Genomic DNA, 26,008 nt, shown 5'->3' with positions numbered 1-26,008 from the left:
CTCAGGCCCAGGGGAGTCTTTCGCTGGAAGGGGGCACTGGCCTCCTTTGGAGCAGGTGATGGGGAGTCGGGGTGGCAGCTGCGACGATGCTCAGACACCCCCACTCCCATCCCTCGTTCCCAGCAACGAGGCTCTCAGGAACTGCAGCGGGTGAAATTGGGGCCTGTGACTCAAGCGGTGCTTCTCAACTCGGGCTACAGAATTTGATTCCCGAGGGGCGACTTTTCACTCCCCACGTGTGGAGCTCAGCCCCAGAGCTGCTGTTCTCATGGGTTAAGGATGACACCAGGGCCACTGCTGTTTCTTCTGTTTCCTTTTTTAAATTTTGGCTTCAGATTTCTTTTTAAAAAGAAATATGTATTTGGCTGTACCGGGTCTCAGTTGTGGCATGTGGGATCTCATTCCCTGACGGGGAACCTAGGGCTTCCTGCATTGGGAGCGTGGGATCTTAGCCAACAGACCACCGGGGAAGTCCCCCCAGCACCATTTCTGAAGGGACGAGGGAGGAAGGGAGGGGAAACCACAAAGACATCTTCCTGGAGCCCATGTTATTGGTTCATCTCCTCACTGGCCCATAGAAGATACCCTAGAGAAGAAATAAGAGGCTGAATGGATGCCTGAGAATGAACTGGGAAGTTTTGGAGACAAATGACGAGAGGCCAGTGAAGGGCTGTGCTGGGTAAGTGGGCTCAGGCGTGTCCTCTCCCCTTGTGAGCTGGGTGCTTCGGGCAAGATGCCTCTCCTCTCTGAGCCTGTTTCCTCATCTGTAAAGCAAGGGGTTTGGAACAAGTACTTCCTACTGTTCCATTTCTAAACTCCTCTGAGTAGATGGTTGCTATGCCGACCCGTGGCATTTGGCCATTTCTCTCGCTTCATGTGTGATTCCAGTGCTTTCTTTACTGGCTTAAGCTAGAGAGCAGTTGTCCTTGAACAAGAACTCTGGGGCCATCAAATAGAGGTTGCTTGGTGACGGTCTGTGCAGCGAGACTTTCTGCTCAGCGTGAGGGGAAAGACAGAATGTTCCAGGACATTCTCTGATGCCCACTGTAGTTCGTAGGTGGGTGGATCGGGGAGGGGCAGACGCACAAGCCTGCAGTGTTTGCTTTCTGATGTGAGCTGTAGGCGTGTGATGGAAGCGTGGAAAGCAGAACCTGGCTTTAGAGATTTAAAGGCAAAATTGACTTTTCCCCTGACCCCGCTTGGTCCAGCATTGCCCAACACTCTCCAAACACCGCGGGACGGCTGTTTGTGTGGAGATGAAGAGAAGCTCTCTGTTGACTTGATTTCCAAACCCTGCCTTTTGGAATTGACACAAGGAGAGGGCGGATCAGTCGGCAGTCTTGACCATCCGGTCAGGCTGCTCCAAGCCCCGATTCCAGCTCTCTGGCTCCATGTCCTCAAACAGAAGCTATTGAAACAGGTATCGACAACACAGATAAAAAAGGAGAGAAACACGGGCTTTGAACCCCGGGGCCAAAAGGCTCATTGCAACCTGGTCAGCCTCTCTCGGTGGTTTCCAGCCCCCAGGGGTGAAAGACCACAGCCCTCCTCCTCCCCTGATACAGCTGCGTGCGTGGTCTGTCCCTGGGGAGGGCACAGGGCCACTTCAGGGACGTCATCCATGCTCCAAGTTGCCCAGAGCCCCAGATTTGCTGGGACTGCAGATGGAGCAGAGATGCCCAAATCAATGCAAAGACAGCGTGGTATTAAAGCGCCGACGCTGACGCCAGACCACCTCGTCTGTGCCTTACTGGCTCCACGATCTTGGATGAGGGTTTTCTTTTTTTAATCTTCTGTGCACCTTGATTTCCCCACCTGCAAAATGGTGATAGTAACTTACCTAGTGAGGGTGTTTGGAGGATCAAATGTGTTCATGATTCTAAAGCAGCTTAGAACACCCCCCTGGCACATCGGGTGTTTCAACTGAATCAGAGGTTCAGAAACTTCTGCATGAATGAGAATCTCCAGGAGAACTTATGAGTGGAGATTACAGGGCTCCCTTTCCTGAGGGCTTCAGGTGAGAGCCCAGGGTTTTTATTTTCAGCACCCGTCCCCAGGTGAATCGGAGGCAGGTGGGCAGCAGTGCCTGGTCCCTGCTGCGCCTGCCTCTCCTGCCTGAGCTATAGGAGCCCCTTCCCTTGGTGCTGGCGCTAGCTGTCTCGGGGGCTGCTCGAGGCTTTGCAGGTGGTGTGTGTCTGGTGGATGCTACGAAGGTCTCCCTCTGCGCCAGCTGGTCTTCTGAGTTCAGTTCAAGTGATCGCTTTTCCAGGAAAAATTCTTTTTTTTTTTTTTTTAATGTATACAGCATTGTAGTCTGACATCTATGCCTTACAGAATGCCGGTCTCAGAAGTCGAGTCACCACCCACTGCCGTGCCATTGACTCCCGTCACCCCTGCCACCCATCCCCGGGTCCTCTGTCCCTCTGGTAACCACTAATCTTTCTTCTTATCTGTAAAGGTTTTTTATTTTGTTCATGTTTTTTTGTGCTTGTTTTAGATTCCACATATGAGTGAAATCCTAGGGTATTTTATTTAGCATAATACTCTCAAGCTCCCTCCACATGATTACAGATGGCGAGATCTCGCTTCTCAGGCTGAATACTATTCCACTGTATGTATACACCAGTTTTCCTTATTCATCCACCCATCAGTGAACGTTTAGGTTTGTTCCATATCTTGGCTATTGTAAACAAAGCCGCAGTGAGCACAGTGGCACAAGCATCTTTTTGAATTAGTGTTCTCAAATTCTTTGGAGAAATACCCAGAAGTGGATAGGTGGATGAAATGGTGGTTCTATTCTTAGCCTTTGGAGGAATCTCCGTACTGTTTCCAAAGTGGCCACACCAGTTTATAATTCTAGCTGAGTACAAGGGTCCCCTTTTCTCCATATCTTCTCCAGCACTTGCTGCTTTTTATCTTTTTTGATGAAAGCCATTCTAACAAGTCTAAGGCGATACCCCATTGTGGTTCTGATTTGCACTTTCCTAACGATCGCTGGTGCTGAATATGTTTTCATGTGTCTGCTGGTCACGTGCATATCTTCTTTGGGAAAATGTGTATTCAAATCCTCTGCCCATTGTAAAAATTGGATTGTCTGGTATTTTGGTGAGTTGTATGATTTCTTTATATACTTTGGATATCCACCCCTGGTCAGATATACAACTTGAAAATATCTTCTCCCATTCAGTAGTCACCTCTTTTTTGGGTGATAGTTTCCTTTGCTGTGTGGATGTGTTTTGGTTTTTTTTTTAGTCCTATTTATTTTTGCTCATGTTTCCCTTGCCTGAGGAGACATATCCAGAGAATTATTGCATGCCTGTTTTATTCTAGGGTTTTATGGTTTCAAGTCTCCATTCAAGTCTTTATTTCATTTTGAGGTGATTTTTGTGTGTGGCATAAGAGGTCTCATTTCATTCTTTTGCATGGGGCTGTCCACTTTCCCAGCACCGTTTACTGGCGTCCACGGTGCATGTTCTTTCTCCACTGTACATTCTTGCCTCCTTCGCTGTAGATTAATTGCCCGTAGGAGTGTGGGTTCCACTGCTCTGTGTGTGTGCCAGGACCATACTGCCCTGGTTACTGTAGCTTTATGTTTGAAATCAGGGACTGTGACAGTTCCAGCTTGATTCTTCTTTCTCAAGATTGTTTTGGCTGTTCGGGATCTTCGGCATGTTTCTCTATACATTTTATAATTATTTATTCTAGTTCTATGAAATATGCCACTGGAATTTTGATACAGCTTGCACTGAATCTGTAGATCCTTACCTGAATTTTTGACAGACACTGACCTCTGGGCAGAGTCACAAGCCCTTATCTGCCATTTCAAATTCATTTTTTATAAAGGTGAAGCAATTCCATTTGGGACAAAAACCTTGTCAGATGGCAAAACCCTGACCTGACCTGACGTGAGACTATTTATAGCGCCTGTTTATCCCATTTGGTGCATGCACGCACGTGCCTGGCTGTAGAAATGTTAACGGGTTTGACAGCGTATCACCCTACCCTCTACTGGCGGCATCACATAAGGTTTGTTGTTGTTGTTTGGCTGCTAAATAGTCTGACTTTTTGCAACCCCATGGACTGTAGCCCACCAGCCTCCTCTGTCCATGGGATTTTCCAGGCAAGAACACTGAAGCGGGTAGCCATTTCCCTCTCTAGGGGATCTTCCTGACCCAGGGGTTGAACCTGAGTCTCCTGCATCTCCTGCACTGGCAGGTGGATTCTTTACCACTGAGTCACCTGGGAAGCCCATGACATAGGTGCGATGTCTGTATATTTAGCATTCTCATTTGCAGCTTCTCTCTCCCTCACCTCCGCTGGGGCACTTCCTTTTCCAAATGCAGAGGCCTCCTCCCGCACCACGCACCAGCCCCTGAAGGACATGGCTGAGCCGCCTTCAGGAATCACCTGCCCCTGTGTCTTTGTTTAGACGCCACACGCGGCTCAGGCACCTGAAGGTCTCCAGGGAAACCGCCATCTCTTGAACTAAAGGGTTGCTGATCTACAAGGCTTGAAAACCCTGAGAAGGATGAAAAGCAGAGTGAAAAAGGCACTGTGTTCATTTGCTATTTTTTTAGGCCGCAAAGAGAATCGGCAGGCGCCAAAGCGCCCGGGCCGAGGCGGCACGACTGAGCAGGTCCTTTTCTACAGTTTCAATGTCTTTTGCTGACCGTCTGCTTGTCTCCTGTCTCCGTCTATCACCAGAAGCCCCAGATGACTTTCTCACAGTCAGCTGGGGCTGGGGTCCCTCGCCAGGGTCGTGAAGTGGAAGATGCTTGTTCGCCTGACCAGTTTGATGATTATTCAGGAGTGGACCAAGGCAGGGAACAGTGAGGGCCATCCCAGCTGAAGCCCACAGATGAGCTCCAAGCACTCTGGAGCCTGCAGCCTCACCCTGCTTCCCCAGGCACCTAACCAGTTCCCTTTGACCCAGCCTTCCTGAGCACCCAAGGAACAGAGAGCATTGATGGAACCTATGCTTTCAGGGTGCTTACGGTGATGAAGAGGAAGACAGTAATTATACAACGAAGCACAGCAAGAGGCAGAAAGGGGCAGAGTGCTGTGGGTTCAGAAATGAGATGAAACTTCATTGGGTTGGAGGGAATCAGGAAAGGCTCCCTGGAGGAAGGGACATCTGAGATGGACTCTGAATTTTAGGTAGGTTTAGACATGGGGGAGGTCATTCCCAGGAGAGAGAACTGCCTGAGCAAAGGCAAGAAGGAAGGATTGGAAGGGCTGCGTATGGGGGGCTCGTGTGTTTGAGGGAAGAGAGGGGCAGGGAGGGAAACTGAGTCAGGGACCTGCTCACCCTTGGCCCGGAGAGCTTGGCTGAGGGGCTTAGATGTTCATGGGGTGACGCTGGCAGCCTTGATGGATTTCCGCCATGGAGGGCGATGATGAGAGCTGGGCTCTCAGAGCTGCGAGCACACTGCACTGAGGGAGGGGAGAAGGGCAGGGGGGTGCGCTCGGGGTGGGGTGGGGGGGCTCGTCATCACCACTTGGGCGGAAGGTCCCAAGGCGGTAAGGCGAGGGGTAGCCTGGAGGGGAGCGAGCCGCTGGGGGGCGCACGCGCGCCCCAGGCCTGCCCCCTCTGCGGAGCCTCCTCTGGTCGGGCCTCTGCTCCCCAGTCCCACCCAAACCTCCCCTTCCGAGGTCCCCGGTGAGTCCCCTGTACCAAACTTGTAGTCACTTCGGTCCTCATATTGGAGACCTGCCAGCAGCGCCTGACACGTGCCTCCCCGCCCTCCTCAAGCCGTCTCCCCCACCCTGCTCTGTTCCGCCTCCCTGCCGCTTCTCCGGAATCCCACCTCCTCAGTCTCAGCTTGAAATTCCATCGACCGGCTGATGGCGCTGAAGTTGTTATCTCCAGCCTAGACGTCTCCCGGAGCTTCTGGGTTCAACTTTGTGCTTGCCTTGCTCAGCTGGGATGTCCAACAGCTGACTCAATGCTAGCATATTCCCAAAAGGCCTTGGCCCTGCATCCCTGCCCTTCTTAGGGCCTTTGTGTTTGCTGCGCCTCTGTTTGCACCTGGTCTTCCCCAAGTAGCCGCAAGACTCACCCTTACCTCCCTGAGATCTTTATCCTGAGCCACTGTGACTAACCAATGTTTTGGCCTCTGTGTGTGGCATGAAGCATCTTAGTTCTCTGACCAGGGATGGAAACGGTGGCCCCTGCGGTGAAGTGCAGAGTCCTAGCCCCTGGACCACCAGGGAAGTCCGTTCTGTCCAGATTTGCGTCCTCCCGCGCCATCTCCTCCTTCCGTTAGCTTTCCTTGGTTTCACCAACATTTAATGCAGCGCACTAGTCACTCATTTATGCATTGATTGTCTGCTTCCACTGGAGTGTGTATTTATCGGAGGGGAGGATTTTTGTTCTGAATGGTTATATTTCTAGTTGCTACAGACGTGTGGCCCATGGTGGCATGTTTTTGGATGGACGAGTGAGTGGAAAGCTGAGCTTTTTCCCTCTTGGAACCTGGGGAGCAAGGCCATGCGAGAGGTCACAGTTAAAGCCCCAGGGTGGACGCTTGGAAGACACCAGAGCAGAACACTAGAGACGCTTAGAAACAGAAGTCTGGGAGCAGTGGGCACTTAGCCTGGGGCTCTCCCGAGGAGGTCCGGGGGTGCTGGAGGGAAGGGTTGAAGGCGCTGGGAAAGGTCGGGCCTAGAGGCAGATCCGGTCACTGCTTGCGCGGCGGTGATGACTTTAAGCCACAGGGGAGGTGGGGAGGAGGGGCAAGAAAGAGCGAGACAGGACACCGAGGATGAATTATTGGGAAACACCTGCATGAGGACAGTACCGTGAGAAGGAGAGAACAACCAGGACAGGAATATGTCATGGAAACCAGGATCGAGCTTCAGGGAAGCAGAAACGGTTGACAACAGTGCAGGCTGAAGCCTGGGAAGGCGGTGTTGGGGGCGACCCCCTGGAGGCCTGTCCTGCTGCCCAGGTGCCCTGCACGGCCCTGAGCACCACACGGGGGCTGACGGGCAAGTAGTGGACACAGTGGCCAGCCTGGCGGTGTGATCAGAGCTGGGCTGGAGGCGGGCTGGCCAGCGTGTCGGGCAGCTGGGAAAGGGGGAGAGAGTGGACGCGTGCCTTGCTATGGTGGCCATCCAGGCCAGTGGAGTGGTCTGGGAGCAAATTGTAAGGGCTGGTGGCTTCCACGTTCAACTTGCAGAGCAAAAAGACTGGCTCCAGGTCGCCTGGGTCCGTAAGTGTCCCAGACCTCCGAGACAGACAGCCGTCGCTGGTGACACAGGAAGAGCAACGGTGCGTTTCTCAAGGTCACGGTGCTCCGGCCTCTACAGCTAATATTTGCCTCTTATTGACCCAATACCCAGCCTGTTACTTTTTAACTGGAGCCTGGGGTTCAAAGGCCTGACTTTTGTTTGACTACGCCTTTGGATGGGGAGGGCATGTCCCCTGATAACCTCACCTGATGAACAAGCAAGGATCTTCTGAGTAAATATAGGCTGCACAGAGGCAAGATGGAGGCGAGCCAGAGCAGGAAGAGGCTGGGGGTTGGAGGGGAGAGGACCCCGGTGCCAGAGCGCTCTTCTAATTTGTAAGAGAGCTGAGCAACTAGAATTAGAAAGACAAATCCCAAACTCTCAAATAGTATTAAAGGATTTTAGTGATTAGCTTATGTTTATCCAACAGAAACACTTAAAAAAAAATGCACATCCTGGCACTCCATCAGATAGTTCCCGAGGTAGAGAACCCAGCCCCCCGGCCTCCAGGTCTCCACAGCCTGTCATCTCTGTTGGACTAAGGGATGTTCGTTTTGCCCCCGGATCTGGAAAATGTAGGGCCCTTGCTTTCGAGGGTGGAAAGAGCTCTGTCCTGGGGCAGAGAGGCAGTGCGGGCCTGGGGCAGGCAGTGCGGGCCTGGGGGTAGGGATTCCTTGTCTGGGGCTTCCCCGGTGGCTCAGGGGTGAAGAATCCGCCTGCCAGTGCAGGAGATGCAGGAGACACAGGTTAGAGCCATCCCCGGGTCAGGAAGATCCCCTGGAGAAAGCAATGGCACCCTACTCCAGTCGTCTTGCCTGGAGAACGCCATGGGCAGAGGAGCCTGGCGGACTGCAGTCTGTGGGGTCACAGAGAGTCGGACACGACTGAGTGACTAAACCATAACCTCTCTGTGTCTGTTGGACTTTGTGGCTTGAAGCGGAGCCTTTGCCCTCAAAAGCCCTCTTCCACTCAGCTTGCTGCGGGCTTCCCTGATAAAGAATCCACCTGCAATGCAGGAGACCCCAGTTCAATCCATGGGTTGGGAAGAAAGAAAAGGCCACCCACTCCAGTAGTCTGGTCTGGAGAATTCCATGGGTCCAAGGGGTTGCGAAGAGTCGGATACGACTGAGTGACTTTCACTCAGATGCCAGCAGGTCAGTCTTTACTCCTGTTGGTTTAAGTCTAAGCCTCACCTTTGGAGTCTGTAAAAACACCTAGAACGGGTCACGCATTTGGTGTGATCAGTCATGTGCATCTTAGTCTGAACGAGTGTCTGGCCTCTTCCCTTGGAGAGGAGGCTTGGTGCAGGGAGTGGAGGGTGGGCCAGAGCGAGTGGCTGATGGGAGGCTTTGAGCCAAACCACCCGGGTTCAGATCTCTTCTCTCTAAGACTCTGGGCCTCCTGGTCTGAGTCCTCGTGTGTAAGTTGGCGGGGACAGTATCTACCTTATTAGACTGAGATTTACGTAAGCAATAGGACTACTATCCCAAGAGGGGACCTGTAGACTATGGAAGCTCGGCAAATGGCAGGAAGGACACTCTCCGAAGGGGAGATTCATGCTGCAAAGAGGTGCTGAAGGCTGCCTGTCGCTGAACCCCGCTTCCCAGCCTCTTCTGCGGTCAGCTGTGGCTGGCGGGGGTCTGTCCCTCTGGTCCTCTACTCTTCACATCCTTACACGGGCTGTCCCGCCCCCTGCCTGGGGGCTGCAGAGGGTCCTGAGACAGGGGATAGTGGAGGGGCGTCTGGGAGCAGCCCCTCACCTCCCAGCCTAGAGTTTACTGTGCAGACAGTAGGGCATGTCTGACTCTGCGACCCCCTGGGCTGCAGCCCGCCAGGCTGCTCTGTCCCCGGGATTCCCCAGGTAAGGACACGGGAGTGTGTTGCTGTGTCCTCCTCCAGGGGATCCTCCCAGATCAGGGCTGAAGACTGTCTCCTGCTTTGGCAGGTGGGTTCTTCACCACTGAGCCGCCTGGGGAAGCCCGCAGTTGTGCAGCAGCCCCGATTCCCACAAACAGCTTCTGTGCTGCGGGGCCCTTACCCTGCTCGAGGGCTCCTGCATTTTGAGGAGGGTGTGGGGACACCCAGAGTGGCGGTGGGCTCTGGCCCCTGCCAGCAAGAGACGGTTTCCTGAGGATGTTGACCACGACCTCTTCCTGGCTGGGATGATACTGCTTGAGGTAAGCTTTTTACACCATCCTGGTGGCCCGGCTCGGAGGAGAGAGGCTGCCTGGGGTGCCCCTGGCACCCATCTGGTCCTCTGCCCTCCCACGGACCACCCTGCACTCTGCTCCACTGTGAGGGGTTTAAGAGAATGAGACCAGCTCAATGTGTTTGCAAGGTTCCCTTGACAACCCAGGTTTCCCATCTGAAGCAGGATGCTGAGGGTCTGACCTTGACCCTGGGCCTGACCTCACCAGAGGTGGCCTCAAGACTGAGGGCAGCTGCCCGTTTCCAGCTGGGCTGTCGGTGGCCCTCCTCTCTCTCCCGGGCCTGGTGGCGAGGGGCCCCTCTGTGGCAGACAAGCTGCTGGAGGGAAGAGACTGGGTCAGAGAGGACACACCAGCCCCCAGGGACCCACGGGGTTCGGCTCCTCCCTGGGGGGGTTCCCACGGCTATCATCCTGGGTCTCTGCAGGGCCGCCCCCGAGGGCAACAAGTGAGGCCAACCGCACTGGGTACCTGGGGAGGAAGCGAGGGCAAGAACTGGGGACTCAGGCGGCCAAGGTCCTTCTGGATCAAACATTTGGCAGTTGTGTGATTAAAGCATGGTGAGCTCCAGGCAGTGCAGAACGGTCTGCCTTTAGCTGGTCTTGCTCTTCAGTCTGAACAAGGCTACACAGGGTTGAAAATTGGTAACTTCACTCTGGGAAGTGTACATAAAAGTCCCACGGTGCAGGACTGCTTAGAAGTTGCCATTAGAATGTATGATTTCCCTTTAATCACAGCGAGATCTGCCTGTCGGCTGTCACTCCAGCATCTTCAGTGTGCAGCTGGGGGCTTCCTTCCCACACGACCCTACACCCCTTCCAAATGGGCCTATCTGCAGGTGAAATTCTCCCGCAGAGAAGAGAAGGCTTTCCCCGAGCACTGGGGGAGGTGAGCGGAAGGGCTCAGGGAGGAAAGAGGCACCCTCCCTCCTCCCTTCCTCCCATCAGGTCCCCTCTCTCCGAGGCTATGTCTGTTCTACAGCCAGCGAGGCCCTGAAGGGGTAAGTGGGCCAGACATCTGGCCAAGGAGGGGGATTCAGATAGAACAGGCAGCTCAGGCTTCAAGATGAAGTGCAGCAGGCGGACCCAGAGGGCCCAGGATCTGCTGCTGTGAGCACGGGGGGCTGGGGCTGGGCTGCCTCTCACCTGCTCTCCGAAGCCCCGGCTGTCGAGGGAGCCTTGCTTCCGAGGCCCAGCTGAGGGGAGATGCCACTTTGCCTGGAGGCAGGGGGCAGCCTCTCCACTGCTTTCCGGTCAAGCTCGCTCTGTGACTTGCTGCCAGGATGGACTTGGGCTTGACTGGGAAGGGGAAGGAGGCACTGCCCAGGGTTGCAGGAAGGGTGATCGGGCCACTTGACCTGTTCCCCAGGCTGGCCTGCGGTCAGTCCTAAAAAGGGAGCCTTGGTTCTGCACTTCCTCAGCCCCCACCAGCAGGTGTCCCCTAGGTGGGGCCAGGATCCCCTAGTCCCCTGATGAAGGAGTCCGTCTGGGTCAATAAAAGCCACCACTGTTTTGCTCTCCTGTCCAGTCCGAGTCCTACAAAGACTCGCTTAGAGACCCCGTGGTCTGGGTTCTCTGGGAGCACAGTGTTGAGAGGCGCCGTCTTCCGGATGGGGACGCACCAAGGGGATGGCAACTGGAATCTGCCCTCATACGTCCAGGGGCCCCTCCGGATGTGGTACCCAGGACCAGCCACAGTGATGAGAATTCCCAGATGCCCATGCTTACCACCAGGTTTTACCAGGAGGCTTTCGAGTTTCAGGACTGCCTAGGTCACCTTTGGACTTCAGAGCAGGGTAAGTGTTTACTAACCCAGCAACCGTGTGACTGATGTATGATTTATTTCTCTATTTCATATAAACTCATCACGTGTGTTTCTCTCTGAGGATGGCTGCACACGCATTCAGGGTGGCTCTATCTGCTGACATCTCCCTTGTGTGTTCCCGTGAGGCTGGAGGAGGCTGCAGGAATGCCGAAGTGTACTGCCATCTTTCCAGCAGGACATGGTCTACTGCTGAGAGAGACAGGGGGCAAGAGACCAGGACGAAATTACATCCTGCTTGGACACCACCTCCCGGCAGTCTCTGAGGGCACAAGTTAAGGTCAGCAAGAAGTAAGAAAAAGGAACAAAATTTGAGTCGTCCACCTGTTTTATCAGGGAATTGACATGATAGCTGGATTTTCTGAGAACCATCTTAGGTTTCATTACTGAGTCTCATTAACGAACATAAATTGAGGGTGAGTTGGACGAAAACCAGAGATGAAATATGCCTTTCCAGTCATGGACTTTATACTACCACTTGGGTAATCCATCAAGTCATTAATTCTTAAATAAAAGACAGATGGATAAGAACAGAGGTACATCCCATTAAGCTCAACCCATGTGTTCAGGGAAGTCTTTAATGATGTTTTAAAAGACGTGGAACTTCTAGGGAGATGCTTCTAATGAGCATACAATCTACAAAGTTGCAAGCATTTGAATATCACCCCCCAAACAATTAAGACAATGCATTCATGAAAAAGCTTTAAAACAGACAACCTGTAATACTTGATGTAGAAAAAGTTCCGGCTTCCACAATCCTTTATTAAATATTTGACAAGTCGCATCACGTCTTTACAATGACTTCATTTTGTCACAATACTCTTGTTAAGTCAGGAAAACAATCCACAATTTCTCTTTAGGTCTCTCAAGAAAAACGAAAAGCAAAAGGAATTTGTTCTTCAACAAAACCTTTTCTACGTGTATCAAATTCAACTGTATTTTAAAGCTATTCTGATTGTGAAAATGAGCATTTAGCCAGACGATGTCTTTAAAAAAATTTCCAAGTTGTTTGGTTTTTAATCACTGTATCAAATAGTACTTGGCTTTGTATTAGGAGGTGAGGTTATAATAGAAAGTTACGAAACATTGAGAATTCATTTGGAATGCTTGAAACTTTTCACCTTAAAAGTCACTGTTTTTTTTTTTTTCTCATGTTTTGTTTGATAATAGATGCTGAATTAAGAGATGACAGCATATTCTATCATCATCTCCCTTGGGTTCTCTGAGGGTCAGAATTCTCAGGACACAGCTTGGAGAAAAAGGTAGCAGGGACTAACCTCTCACTCCCTTTCGAAACCAGGTTCCTCAAGGTAGGTGTAAATGCTATACAAATATATACAGATAGATTTGCACAGCAGATGTTGGTACATATATTACATACATAGTTGTGAAGGAGCAACAGTTAAATGCGAAGTTAACATGAAGGAAACCGTGACAGTCCAGGTGAAATTAGTCTGAGGGAGGGGGCAAAGTGGCTTCTGTAGGAACGCAGATTCTGCCTGTGGACACGGGGTCACGGTCACGAGGCTTACGATGCACTGATACACGTCGAGAAGGCAGCACACAGAGGCCTGTCACCAACGCCGTGAGGCTCTACCGTCACTCGTACAAACACAAAGCCGACCACCGAAAAGACATGCGTCCTGAACATGCGCTGCTCTGCGCGCAACACCTTTAACGAAGGGGAGGGGTCTAAACGAGAGGTTTTCTTGGACGATTCTGCACCAACAGAAAGCTCGCCTTTCCTATAACACATACAAGCTCACATCCTAACGCTACAGCTTTGTCCCTGACGTGCTGAAAACACTCTGGGGACAGGGGCGGGGGGTGTGAACGCAGATGTATATACACTGTTCGTTAAGGCTTCGATAAATTAAAAAAAAAAGTGGTCCAAAGTATATCACATTTTTCTTCCCAGTTTTAAAATCTAAAGTACAAAGTGGAGTTTATTACGGTTTATTTTAAAAAGCACATCTTGGACCTAAAATTGGCAGTTTGACTTACCAGGGTGTACCCCAAAGTCTGAATAAGACAGAGGTAGTGCAGGACCTCCTGGGGGTCGGAGGAGGGTCCCCTGCACGGCTTCGCCCCCTGCCGGCAGGGCAGGAGACGACACCGGGGTCCACCAGGGCTGCGGAGTCAGAGTGAGGAGGCCCAGCGCACCGCTGGGCAAGGGCTTGAGGACTGGTTAACCCAGGCGTGCTCTATGGATCCTGACATTTCAGAGGCAAGATACAAGACTTAGAAAAACAGCGGAGTCACGTGAGAAACAATTAGTAACTGCGAGGACAATTAGTAGTTTGCGGCACATAAGCTTGGTTTTCAAGGGGGCCAGTTTGGACCTGGCAAGGTCACACAGCAACGGTCCATGCTGTCCATTGAACAGTGTGAGATGCAGAGAGTGGTTCAAATATTTTGCGAACGATTCTTCTCAGAACCTGTCCCTGCATCCTTATGTGGGAGGAACAAACCATGTCAGGCATTTGTCATCCAGCCTTAGGGAGTATCTGGTGGGAGCTACCAAAGCGTCTTGCTAAGTAAAGGGATGTGTTTCAGGAGAAAGGAAAAGAGTGCCGAGACCCATGCCTCATCACTCCCTGTCGCAGAGGCGGCAGGTAGACGAGCAGACCCTGCCTGGAGCCAATCCCTACCAAGCAGGACTCCCCAAACTCACTGTTAGGCCGACAAGAGGGGGGACTAGAAACACGCAGGACTTTTACAGGTGACTGGGTTAGCCGATGTTTAAAAACCTTTCAACCACATGCAAATTCTGGAACTGACTTCTTAACCTTGTGGCAAAATGGCCCACAATGGCTCTTTTCCAGGGGACTAGAGAAGCTGGATCCTGGTCATTTCTAGGAAGGCATCACTGTTAAAGAGATCTGGGGCGGCGACACCATCCTCTGCCCCCAGGCCTGCTGAGCCAGGTGGGCAGAGGCCTCTGCTCAGCCCACTCGCCTCTTCCCTGCCGCCGCCTGAGGCTACAGTGTGAAAGTGGTGGGCAGTGGTCGTCAGGATCCAGAGAAAGCAAGGTACGTGACCATTTTAGACAAAGAGTGGAACACAGAGAGTTGCTGAGAACTGGGGAAGCTTATTTGGATTCAAGGAAGCCAAAACCCCCAAACAAACTCTAAACCCAGCACTTTCGAGCTGTCACTGAAATCAGATAATAAGGGAGAGATGAACCGAACTGTCATTCACAATTACCGCCTTCCAAGTATTCACGGGGGTCTATTTCAATAATTCTTATCTGTTCTTGGCACAGAAATGATCTTAGAATGGGTTTTCTTGCGTATTTTCAGTACTTTGCCTAATTTGCATTCAGTGAATATTCTGATTTAAGAATTTATGAAATGACAGAAGAATCCCAGTTCTTCGACAAGGATTGTTGGATTTCTTCCCTATAATTACACACTTATAAAACCCATCCCAGCACACTGCTCTCCCAGGCTTTGACATGAATCATAAAAAGCAAGCCGAAGGGCTAAGAGAAGAAGATACTTGTTATATCAACTGAAGGGAGAAAATCCCACCAAGAGGTAAAAATAATGAGCAATATTGTTTTTTTTCCTAATTACTCAACATCTAGGTTTTTTGATCATTATTGGATTTTTAAAAATCAACGTGAGAAGGGAACAACCCTCAGCTCTGTAGAACTCCACCTTTTAGATGCGAAGGGCTCTGCAGCCCCTTTAAACAGCTCAACCACAAACACTCGAGGCTTCCCACAAGCCACCCGGAAGATCCTAAGTGGAGGCCCTGAAACCACAGTTCTTTTGGTCTCATCCACAACTGGCAAGCAATCTATCCAGTTTCCCTGGACGGCCGCCACAGGGCTTAGGACAACACAGGTTAAGAAGGACAGAAGGGTCTGCTAGACCCCCTAGCCCTGCCTCAGGCGTCCCCTCAAAACACAGTTCTGCAGCGAGGACTCGAGAGTGGCCACAAACACGAATCCCACAGAGCTCTCCACCCCCCGCAGGGTCAGCTGGAGAGCCAGACATCCGGATGTCAAATCAGGTCTCTCCGCCCTTTTAATCTAGCACGCGACGGATACAGCACAGGCAGAGCACGGTATGGAAGCATGCAACAGGTCATCGGGAACAAAACCCGGTTAGACTGTCTAGTAATCTTTGCAGTGGAGTAGAAATCACAAAACGCTTGGTGAGGACAGGCCTCCAGGCTCAGCTTTACAGCCAGGGTTTAGACACCAGCAGCCAGATTCACAACTGATAGATATTGCACCGGAAAGGCGTGTGCAGAGAGAAGAAATCACATTCAATGCTATGATTAAAAAACAAAACCAAAACAAAACCAGGCATGACCTCCATGTGGTACATAAAGTGCCTTCAGAACTGGTGCAGTTAGAACAGAAGTTGCGTGTTCAGCTACCGTTCGCAAACGCGCACAGGCAGGAGGCTGCACAGGCCTGCTCTCCCGTCACTCGGTGCCAAGTTCCATTCGAGCGTCTCAACTACAACAGCGAGGAGGAGAATATGACAGGAGGGCTGTACAGCATCGGGAAGGGTTAAGTAGCTTCTCTTCGAGAAGTCATAGTCCAACCCTGCCTCAAATGTGCTCCAGCACACGTAGTTACTTCTAAGGAATAATGGTGTGATTCCTTCAAGTCAACACAAATTTTGTCATGCTATGTTACAATTCTCTCAGTCTGCAGCTATTACGCTAAATTTGAACAAAAAAATGTAATATCCAGTTTTCATTCTGAGCATGGAAAAAACTGTCATGATGGCTAATGTTAAGAGTATTTGTCTGCAGAAGGATTCTGGACAGAAGTCAGTCTTCCATAGCTAATCCGGTAGGGGGTGGGGCTTTCCAAGTACTTTAAAAATAAAAACATCACCGACATTAAACCTGGTATGAAATTCAAATACAAAAAAAATATGCTCACTTTTCCAAGTACATGAGACATCTTTAATTGTGAAATAAAATCTGCAAATCGGTCTAAATCATTTTAAAAAGTAAACATGAGTTGTAATACTATACCTGTAGAGTGATTAATTCCATTCGCTGTCATTATAAAGTATGGAAAATATTTATTAAGGGCTTGGCCTACAGAGGCACAACATAAATAGAATAAGTCCTCCTGAAATGTAATCAGTATACACATCAACCAGTTGGAAATTGGTGGTGGGAAATGCAGGAACGCGACCCGGGACGGGGTCTCCCTGTCGGCCATGGGCAAGTCGGGGGCAGGGGCTCCGCTCCAGGACCCCTCGCCGCGCTGCTCTCTGCCAGCGTCTCTGCAGAGTCTGTCGGGCAAATGCAAAAGTGCAAGCAGGACTTGCTCGAAGAACAACCGCCCTGAGGCAGGGGGCACTTAATCCACCCCCTCGAATCCCTGGGCATTTTCCACAGCCATGAGAAGCTTCTCTCGTAAATCTTCGAAGGTTTCATACGGAGGTAAGTCAAGGCGATTAAAGCTGCAAAAGTAACAACAAAGCGGAGGTAAAACACCAGCATTTCTGTCTGTGAGCTACACCTGGGTCTCCTCGATTTGGCTTAAGAGCGCACATGGTGTGTTTGAGCGAGAGGATTGTAAAAGCCTCAGCACAAAAATTATAATCCAGTGATGACCCTGCCCACACCACACACCTGCAGGGGATGAGAAAAGGATTTCTGAATCGTCTGTGAAACCTCTCTACTACAGTCGGACGTGCACCCTAGAAGCGCGTGCTGGGAAGGGAAGAGAACAGGCAAGGTAACTGGCGCACACGCTGAGGCTTCCAAGCCGGAAACCCAAGGGCTTTCTGCAGCAGGGCAAACGGAGGCTCTCTGATGCTCTCCCTCATCTGACACTATTTTAGGAAGCCAGCGCTTCTGCACGCAGCGCCAGTTTTCAGCACAGCCCCTTTGAGAGGGTGATGTTTCCCCGTTTTGCAGATGTGGGCCCTGCAGCCGGGCGGCAGGTCGCCGTGTCCCAGCCTCAGCCCTGACCACACCGCAGACCTGAGACCGGAACCCAGGCCCCCGTGGCTCTGGGGCCCCGACGTGGAGCGGCCCTCTACCCAGAGTCAGGCAAGTCACCGGCATGCGGCGTGAAGAGCTGCCTTTACACAAAGCCCCTCCACAGCTGGAGGCCTTGGCTGGGGGGGGGGGTACAAGTCACCCTGGTGACGGTGAGACCTCCAGACACACGGGGCCTCTGTGAGCAACGATCACACGTGTTCACAGGACGGAGTTCAGATCCTGTCTCTGTCACCTGCCAGCTGGGTGATCTCAGGCCAGTCACTTCCCTCTCTGTTGGCTCTTCTGTGAAGTGGGGAGACTGCCGCAGGGTCAGGTGCTGGGAGGGTCTGATCACACACATAAAGGGGTCTGGCACACAGCGAGCGCCCACGGGCAGACACCACTGTCACCACTCACTCGCCGGTCCCTGCACCCCCCCCCCCCCACGCACCCCTCACGCCCCAGGAACAGGGACCTGGAGCCCCAGACACAGACCAGGGAGGCGGGCTGCTGGCAGGCCTCTGTCGTGACAATGGCTACATGCGCTTGTGGCTTGTTAGCACATGTGTGCATGCGTGCACACACACGTGCACGCCTTAGCTCATTATGCTTTCATAAGCTGACATTTGTGGAGCATTTGCCCCGCGCCAGCACTGTTAGTGGTGAGTGAGTGCAAGTCGCTCAGCTGTGTCTGACTCTCTGCGACCCCATGGACTAGACAGTCCATGGCATTCTCCAGGCCAGAATACTGGAGTGGGTTGCCTTTCCCTTCTCCAGGGGATCTTCCCCGCCCAGGAACTGAACCCTGCACTGCAGGTGGAGTCTTCACCAGCTGAGCCACCAGGGAAGCCCAGGAATACTGGAGCGGGGAGCCTGTCCCTTCTCCAGCGGATCTTCCGCTCCCAGGAACTGGACCCAGGTCTCCTGCACCGCAGGTGGAGTCTTCACCAGCTGAGCCACCAGGGAAGCCCAAGAATACTGCAGCGGGGAGCCTGTCCCTTCTCCAGCGATCTTCCCCTCCCAGGAACTGGACCTGCGTCTCCTGTGTGGCAGGTGGAGTCTTCACCAGCTGAGCCACCAGGGTGCTGTTCCTTGATCCCCTCAGCGAATCCTGGCGCCCACCTGTAAGGTAGGTGATGCCGCATCCCTACTTGTAGAGGAACCCAAGGCACAGAGAGGTTAGGGAACTTGCCCAAGGTCACCCAGTAAGTGGCAGAGCCCGGATTCAGCCCCAGGCTGGCTCCAAGGCCCGGATATGGTCAGGCTGCCTCAGTGTCTAGGACTGCACGCTCTTGGCACTGGCATAGGTTTCCAAGGATGAGCAGAGCATCTTCCTGTGTTTTAAAGCCAATCATTGTCAGCAGTAAGACCCGGACGCATGAGCAGGGTGGGCCCTTTAACAACCACTGAGGGTCTGATAAGACACACTGAGCTCTCAGATTTTTTAACATCAAAATACACAGCAGAGCAGAACACTGTGCCTCCCAAACCAGAGGGCTCAGTAACTCAGGAATCCTGAAAGATTAAGATGGAAAGAAGTTTTCAACGTTTGGTTTTCACCGTGATAATGACCTCCAATGTCATTTCACCAGCGACAAAGACAAAACCCTACTCTGCAGCTACATTTCAAAGAGCCTTTTACCAGGAGGCGGCTGTTGTCTTGATTTTAAGCTGGTATTTCACAGTCCAGGGCCTGCAATCCTGAGGGGCTTCAAGAGTCTGTGGCCATTTTAAAGAAGGTCCATAGATTATTCAAGCTTGAGAAATACTGGCATGATGGGGGGAGAGAGAAGCAAGTTGGGGAGTGTGAAGAGCTGAGGTTTGGGATGTTGTCAGCTCTCGGGGCGTCAGTTGCTCCACTGCTTAGAGGGGACTCGCAGGACCTGCCTCTTAGAACTGCTGTGATGGTGTCACAGGTTCACACACACGGCGCTTGTTAGGGCGATGCCTGGAGCACAGTGAGTGCTCAGCGTTGCCATTTTTTCTGATGTCAGGAGAAGGTCTGGCTCTGGCCTGCCACCAACCAGCTGCACGGCCTTCTTACCCTCAGGGGGTAAGCCTTGTTTGGAAGATGTGTGGGCTGAAGGAGATTATTTTTAGGTGGGTCTGTGCTGCTTAGTAAAGAGGAATTTTAACTATATGAGCAGTGACCTTTGATAGAACAAAGGAAAGAAGCCGCTTCATGCTAGATATCCCACAATTATATGTCAAAGAACCAGCTCCGCCAAGCCCTCGCTCTCCTAGTAAATCAGGTTTTAATCTTGACGCTTCACTGTGTATTTTGTATTTTCATCCAACATGGAAGAGATTAAACACATATGGCTAGATTTTATTTAGCCACATCTATGGTTGTCGCGGGGAAGTCTGTTCACAGACTTCTGTACCAAGAATGAAGCATGGTGGTTGTGTTTCTGTTTCAGCAGAAGCCGGGGCTGGATGGGAGGAGAGCCACAGCAGAGAAAAAAAGAGGAACTCCCACGCCGTCAGCCCCGGGTCGTCAGCAGAACTAGCACCTTCCTCGGGGCCTGGGGAGAGCGGCCTGGGAGAAGGCCCCGGACGCTCTCCTCCTGGGACACTTGATGAGCAGCGGGGCTGCCTTCCTTCCAGGGTTGCCCTCTGTCCTTCCAGAAGATGAGCAGCAATTCTGAACCCTGCCTGTCCTCGCCAACCACCCGGGCGGCTCTGCAATCCCATGGCCCTGGTCGTATCAGACCAACTGGGTCCAAACCTCCGTGAGTGGGACCCCAGGGCCAGTGTTTGTATTTAATGCTTTCTAGGGGGCTCCAATGTCCAGCCAAGGTCGAGAGACACCGAGTCAGTGCCTTGTCTGGGCAGCCCTGTATTTTAGTGGCGGCTCAGCACGCGAGACAGAAGCGTTCAACGGCAAGATATCTGTCTGTGGGTTAACAGTAGGATGTGGGATGAGCGCTCAATTACTTGGTTGTCTTCGAAGAGTCTGGAAAGAAAGGGAACCATATTCCCATGGCAGCAGCTTAACTCTAGTGGTCAGTGTGGAGATTCTAATTCGGACAGACCTGACTTCAAGTTCTGAGATTCGGGAGCCTGTGAATTCAGACCACAAGTAAGCTTCCCAAGAACCCACAGGAACACTGCCGTCAAGGTGCAGGGCCTGCCCTATGAGATGGCTGCACCCAGTGACGCCGCTGTGACTCCTCTTTGAGTCTGGGAGCTCGGGCCCCATCCCAACCATCCTGGGGCTCAGCTCAGCGCTGGCAGCCTTTCAGAGGAAGGCTACTGAGCCCAGAAAACCACACTGCATTCTGAAACTGGACTAAAAGCTCCAAAAGGCCAAAACATTCTCCCCTGAGAATAAAGGCAGGTGGTCAGGGACACTGGCTGCTCCGGCGATCGGCCAGTTTTAGCAAGACTCAGCCTATTCTCCTGGCGCTGACGGGCAGGGACCACATCCATTCTGCTCGGAGTTCTTAGAATGTGAAAAATGGGGAAAACGTGCTTTCCGGCAAGGCGACGGAATCGAAGAGAAGCAAAAAAACCTCGCACAGCCCATTTTCCACAAATGCACCTGAATGAGACCTTTCTCCGAGCTGCGCCGAGCAGCCCGGGATGGCCCAGCGACTCTGGCAGTCCAAGCTACTCCTGGGGAAGGAGGCTGGGGGCCTGACCATCCACAGGATCCCCTCCACCTGCTTCCTCTGAATAAGAAACCAAAGCCTCGGCGGGGGAAACCAACCCAGGGGACCTGGGAGCCAGATTGAGAGCTCCTGAGGTCCTCCTCTCTGTGGGTCTCAAGAAAGTCCTCGGGGGTCCCAGAGACCCTCCCCCCCACCCCGGCGGCCTTTTGAGTGCCACTGTGCTAAGCCTCCCTGGGCAGGGATCCTTGGCTGGACCTGTGACCCTCCTCTGTCACAACCAAATTACTAAATCCCGGAGACTCATGGATTCTGGATAGCCATGGAAAGTCTTTTAAAGACCCTGTTGCTCCAGGGAATCTCATTCATGGTTCTAAACCAATTTAAGGCTGGAATAAGAACTCAGTCTGCTCAGAGGCTGGGTGTTGTCACAGCCACATAGGAAAATGATACAGTGAAATCTCTGCTTCCTAGAATATTTAAGGAAAGAGGGGGACTGGAGGAGGAACACCCCAGGGGAAGCAGGAAGGGGGGATTTAACCCTTCATTATCAAACATACCGGCCCTTTCATACCGGCCCTGGTTCAACTTCATCAGCTCCCGTCTGATTACACTTCCACCTGCATCACTGACAGTTCCCACTCTAAACGCTCAGTGGGCAGGGAGCACAGCTCGTGACCCTCTCGCCCAGTATTATCCATGGCTAAGCTTTGAAAAAAACAAGTCTGTGTCACAGCTGGGTGGTTTTCCGTCACTCACCACGTGTGAGCTCTGGGCAGTTTTTCAGGACTTCCCCATTGCTCTATTGTAAACAGCTGAGGACCATTGGAACCTAGACAAAAGGAAAAGAAAACGCAAGGCTGAGTGCTCAAGGCGGCAGAGCGAGACAGGGAGGGGCTGAAGGAAAGAAGGCGGGGCGGGCAGGGCGTGCCTGGGGTGAGCCCGGGACCCCCTCTGCAGCTGTGACGTCACAGTGTGCAAAACAGGGGCAGCCACGGTTCTGCACCACCTCAGACCTCAGACTCACGTCACCATCAGGACGGAACTGCGCCAAGCTGAACAGAGCAGGCACGGCAACATAAGGACGGGCGGAAGCTACAGCCTTTCAGCCCAGCCCTGCAAGCTTAAATGTGAAACCACTCCTGGGGCGGGGGCGGGCAGGGACATGAAATATCATGACCTTTGATATGCAGAGCAGAAAGTGATTTTTTAATCTACAGGAAGCACTGAAGAATTCTGCCTTGTGGAGGGGTGCGGTAAGTTTAAGGTCCAGCTTACAACGACATGGATGATTCTGCAAAATCTAGTCGTTTTGGAAGATATACCAAAAAAACAGAAAAGAAAGAGAAGACCAAACTTACGGTTCTCTGAACAAAAGCAAAAAGTAAAAACAGCTCCTTGCTTTTATACAGAGGTAACTACACAAACAGGAGAAGGGGACGACAGAGGATGAGATGGCTGGATGGCATCACTGACCAGTGGATGTGAGTTTGGGTAAATTCCAGGAGTTGGTGATGGGCAGGGAGGCCTGGCGTGCTGCAGTCCAGGGGGTCGCAAAGAGTAGACACAACTGAGCGACTGAAGGACAACAGCAACACAAACAGCCGAGGATACAGCATGCTGCCGCACCGTCATGTGGTGTGTCTGCTGCTGCTGCTAAGTCGCTTTAGTCGTGTCCGACTCTGTGCGACCCCATGACAGCAGCCCACCAGGCTCCCCCGTCCCTGGGATTCTCCAGGCAAGAACACTGGAGTGGGTTGCCATTTCCTTCTCCAATGCATGAAAGTGAAGTCGCTCAGTTGTGTCCGACTCTTGGCGACCCCATGGACTGCAGCCTTCCCACTTGGCTAGAGGCCTGGGGGCAGCCTTCTGGAGCCACAGCTGATACCTGGTAAACATTCATGGGGTGAGGGGAGGACAAGACGCCCTGGTATCCTGCTTACCATAAAGCTCGGCAAATCCATTCATAGGTACTCGAGACGTCCCCGTGACAAACTGCAGTAACCGGATGCGCTTCTCGGCGTCCATCAGCAGCACAGCCTGCGGATGGGGAGAGGCAGAGGTCAACACTCGGCACGGGCCGTGCAACGCAGACCGGCAAACCTTCATCCCACGTGCACTGCGGCAGAAGTCCTAGACAGTCCAGACAGGGTATATCCAGACAGGGTAAGGCCGGGAAGCATTTTTTTAAATGGCCACAACACTGGCCTCTAATATCAGAGACCGAGGGATCACAACGTCCCTTTCTTCATGTGTCCACTGGTCAAAAATAAGTGGTTTAAAAAAGGCAAACTCGTTGATGGCACTGAGCTCATCTTTCTGTTTGTGAGGCTTGCCAGTCCTCTCGAGCCAATCGGAATCACACACGATCCTCTCGAGCCATTAGGAAATACACACAGTTTGAAAAGTGTCAGCTCCAGGGGAACCCAGGTTATGAGGCAGGATTTCTGACTGTAGAGAAATTCTCTAAAGATAACATTTTAGCAAAAGAGAAACGGAAGCCAGGCTAGGCCTCTGAAATAACTGGTGCATCTTACTTATCTGAATTATTCTAAGAATCTAGTTGGCTTCACTGGTAAAGTCACTTGAACTGATATTAAAAAAAAAAATCCAAAATCAAAGCTGAGTAAGACCTGGACTAAGACTTTAGGATTTGATGATTCTGCTTTCTTCCTTTTCTCTCTACTTCTCTGCAGCACTTGAAATCTTATTAGTAACAGATATTTAGAAATTAAGACAATTCAAATGGATTTCTTATTTCTGTAAGTAAATAACCAGTGCCTCCCCCGCCCCCCTCCCCCTCCCCCTGGAATTGTTCTTTCAAAGTCAGTTCACACTCTCTTCTTCAGACCTGCTCACTATCTCACTTCTCCCCTAAAATGAACAGGATACAAACACTGGCCTTTAGAGAGTAAATCCGATTTCATTTGCATCTCTGATTGAAAGATGTAAACATCAAAATGGTTGTTGGAATTCACAAAAAAAGTTGAGAAAATGGTTTTTTAAACCAAAATGGCATCTTGGAAAAGCCAGCCCCAAAGCATGTATTTGTCCTGAGAAGCCTTTCTTTCTTATTCACACTCTGGAGGGCTCGTTCCAATTCTTGAATCCAGCTATCTGCTTCTTAGGGTCATCCAACTCAAACAAAAGCACTTGAGTAGGTGACTGAGGAAGACAGTGTGGCTGACTCAGGACAAGTGAGGACAGGCGTCCACCACGGTCACAGAGAAGCAGCGGGAAGGGCTCCGTCTGGCTCAGCAGACCTCTTCCCTCCCCAGCAGGCCACAGAGCCCCAAACCCAGCGGTGGACCTTGGAAGGCAGCACAGGCCCTGGGCCCTGGACTTACCTTCCAGAACCACTGGATCACGGGGTGGTTCGGGCAGTAGCCGTTCTTGTAGATAGAATGTTGTCGCCAGTCATTGACATCCACGTCGCCAAGGCCGCACATCAGCAACTGGAGGAGACAGACCAGAGGTGAACAGGGTGTATTGTGAAAGCTGAAGAAATACACATGGAGAAAAGGCCTTCTCTCAACGCCAGCATCGCGTCACGTGCAAAGCCAGACGATCCAGTGACCTGTAAGAACTACTGACGGGGAACACGTGTGCCACACCCATCTGCCACCTCGGGTCAGAGACAGAGCGGTAACGGGGGACCCGATTCCAGTGCCTGTACGGACCCCCGTGTCTCATGCTGGAGATGAAAAGTCCAGACTGATCGCCAACCTGGCCCCTCTGATCTCAGCTCAGTGCTCACGGATTTGCTTATGCGGTTTATATCTGCTTGTGATGCTGGCTGGCTGCTCTTCTGAGAGGTTATCTGTCTTACTATGTGAAAATAGCTCTCCACCCACAACAGAATTTGTGCTTTATGATAGCAAGACCGTGTCTTCCCCAGACGGATCCACCAGCTCAGGGCATCACCTCACCTCCCGGTGAGCAGATCTGTCCTGAGGCTGTGACTGCTTCTCTGCCTCACCGGGCCTGGCTCCCCTTTCCTTACTGCCTAACCCTCTGCTTCCCAGGTGGCTCAGCGGTAAAGAATCTGCCTGTCAACCTGGAGACACGGGTTCAATACCTGGGTCGGGAAGATTCCCGAGAGAAGGAAATGACTACTCACTCCAGTATTCTTGCCTGGATTCCATGGAAAGAGGAGCCTTGTAGTCTACAGTCTATGGGGTTGCAAAGAGTCGGACATGACTTAGCAACTAAACCACCATCTCCAACCCTCTGCAGGGCAGTTTCCTGTGGACAGATGAGTGATATTCTCACAGAGGCACCAGCAGAAAATGGGAAAACAACTAAACCAGAGGCCTGAAAGGCGGGCTCGTAGGCCTGACTGTGCTCAGAGCCTGCTGGATAAACCTGTGAGGTCATTAGCCTCTCCTGGCCTCAGTTCCCCCACCTTTCAAAAGAAGGGCTTCCTTGACATGCTTTCTATGACATCATCTACCCGGACGTTTCCATTTGAAGGTAGGAGAACGGAAAGCCAGTCCCTGGGAGCCGCTTCACGGGACAAGCGGCCCCTGAGTCCCGTCAGCAGCCTCTGCACAGACACAGCCTGCCTCGTCCTGCTTCCCTCGACACAAAGGTGAAGAGGTCCCTCTGCTCTGCAGATGCCTTGCTCTCCACATCAACCCCAAGAAGCTGGCACAACCTGGGATGAAGCCACCTCCTGCTAGCACCTTGCTGCTTTCTGGTGTGCCTCCTCACTCAACAAGACCCCTTCAAGTTCACGGCCACCTCTGCTCTAGGAGCCCTCATAGACACTCAGGCTCACGAGCCCCCCTCAGCTCTCACGGTGGGTGCGCAGAAAACCCGAGTCCTCAGCCGGCCCCTGCCCAGGGAGCAGGGTGGTGGCCCCCTCCCCTGGGTGCTGCCACGCCAGCTCTACCAGAAGCAGCAGGTTCCCCGCCAAGCCAGGCCCGGCGGTGAGCCAGCTCAGCACGGCAGGCCTCTGTCTGCCGCATCCCGGACCTGCCCTCTCCCAGGAAGGAACGCACAGGTGACGACTGCTGTTCCCTGCTCCCCAGTCGGCAAACAAGCCCCCGAGAGACCTGCGGTGGAACTGACCTAAGCCTACTCACTAGGACACTGTGGATGAGAGCATATTACAATGTCAGCAGTGAAGCAACTTAAATAAAATCTCCTTTACGTAAAATGTTTACA

The 26,008-nt window shown here is 52.1% G+C and overlaps 1 protein-coding gene and 1 long non-coding RNA gene across 21 annotated transcripts in view; one reads left to right on the top strand and one right to left on the bottom strand.

The window, feature by feature from the left end:
- The first annotated feature begins 1,645 nt into the window (after nt 1-1,645).
- LOC138428391 (uncharacterized) lies at nt 1,646-26,000 on the top strand. The gene is made up of 12 exons (XR_011252426.1): nt 1,646-2,017; nt 9,179-9,410; nt 10,388-10,440; nt 11,101-11,235; nt 11,390-11,541; nt 12,432-12,571; nt 14,087-14,293; nt 17,163-17,297; nt 18,006-18,357; nt 22,252-22,323; nt 22,810-23,005; nt 23,968-26,000. It is a non-coding gene; the product is annotated as an uncharacterized lncRNA (long non-coding RNA).
- NEDD4L (NEDD4 like E3 ubiquitin protein ligase) overlaps nt 12,003-26,008 on the bottom strand; it is a 371,893-nt gene continuing 357,887 nt past the window's right edge. For all 20 annotated transcript variants that reach the window (XM_069569073.1, XM_069569089.1, XM_069569077.1 and 17 more), the window contains 4 exons: nt 24,187-24,294; nt 22,783-22,879; nt 21,599-21,671; nt 12,003-16,702 (listed from right to left, as the gene is read on the bottom strand). In XM_069569073.1, the coding sequence (XP_069425174.1) occupies nt 16,600-16,702; nt 21,599-21,671; nt 22,783-22,879; nt 24,187-24,294 (381 nt within the window). In that variant the 3' untranslated portion in view covers nt 12,003-16,599. The remainder of the gene's footprint in view (nt 16,703-21,598; nt 21,672-22,782; nt 22,880-24,186; nt 24,295-26,008) is intronic.

The sequence above is a fragment of the Ovis canadensis genome, chromosome 23, assembly GCF_042477335.2.
Source record: "Ovis canadensis isolate MfBH-ARS-UI-01 breed Bighorn chromosome 23, ARS-UI_OviCan_v2, whole genome shotgun sequence".
Classification (NCBI taxonomy): Eukaryota; Metazoa; Chordata; class Mammalia; order Artiodactyla; family Bovidae; genus Ovis; species Ovis canadensis.
Note: the sequence above shows the minus strand (reverse complement) of the source record. Positions and strands in the feature narration are given on the sequence as shown.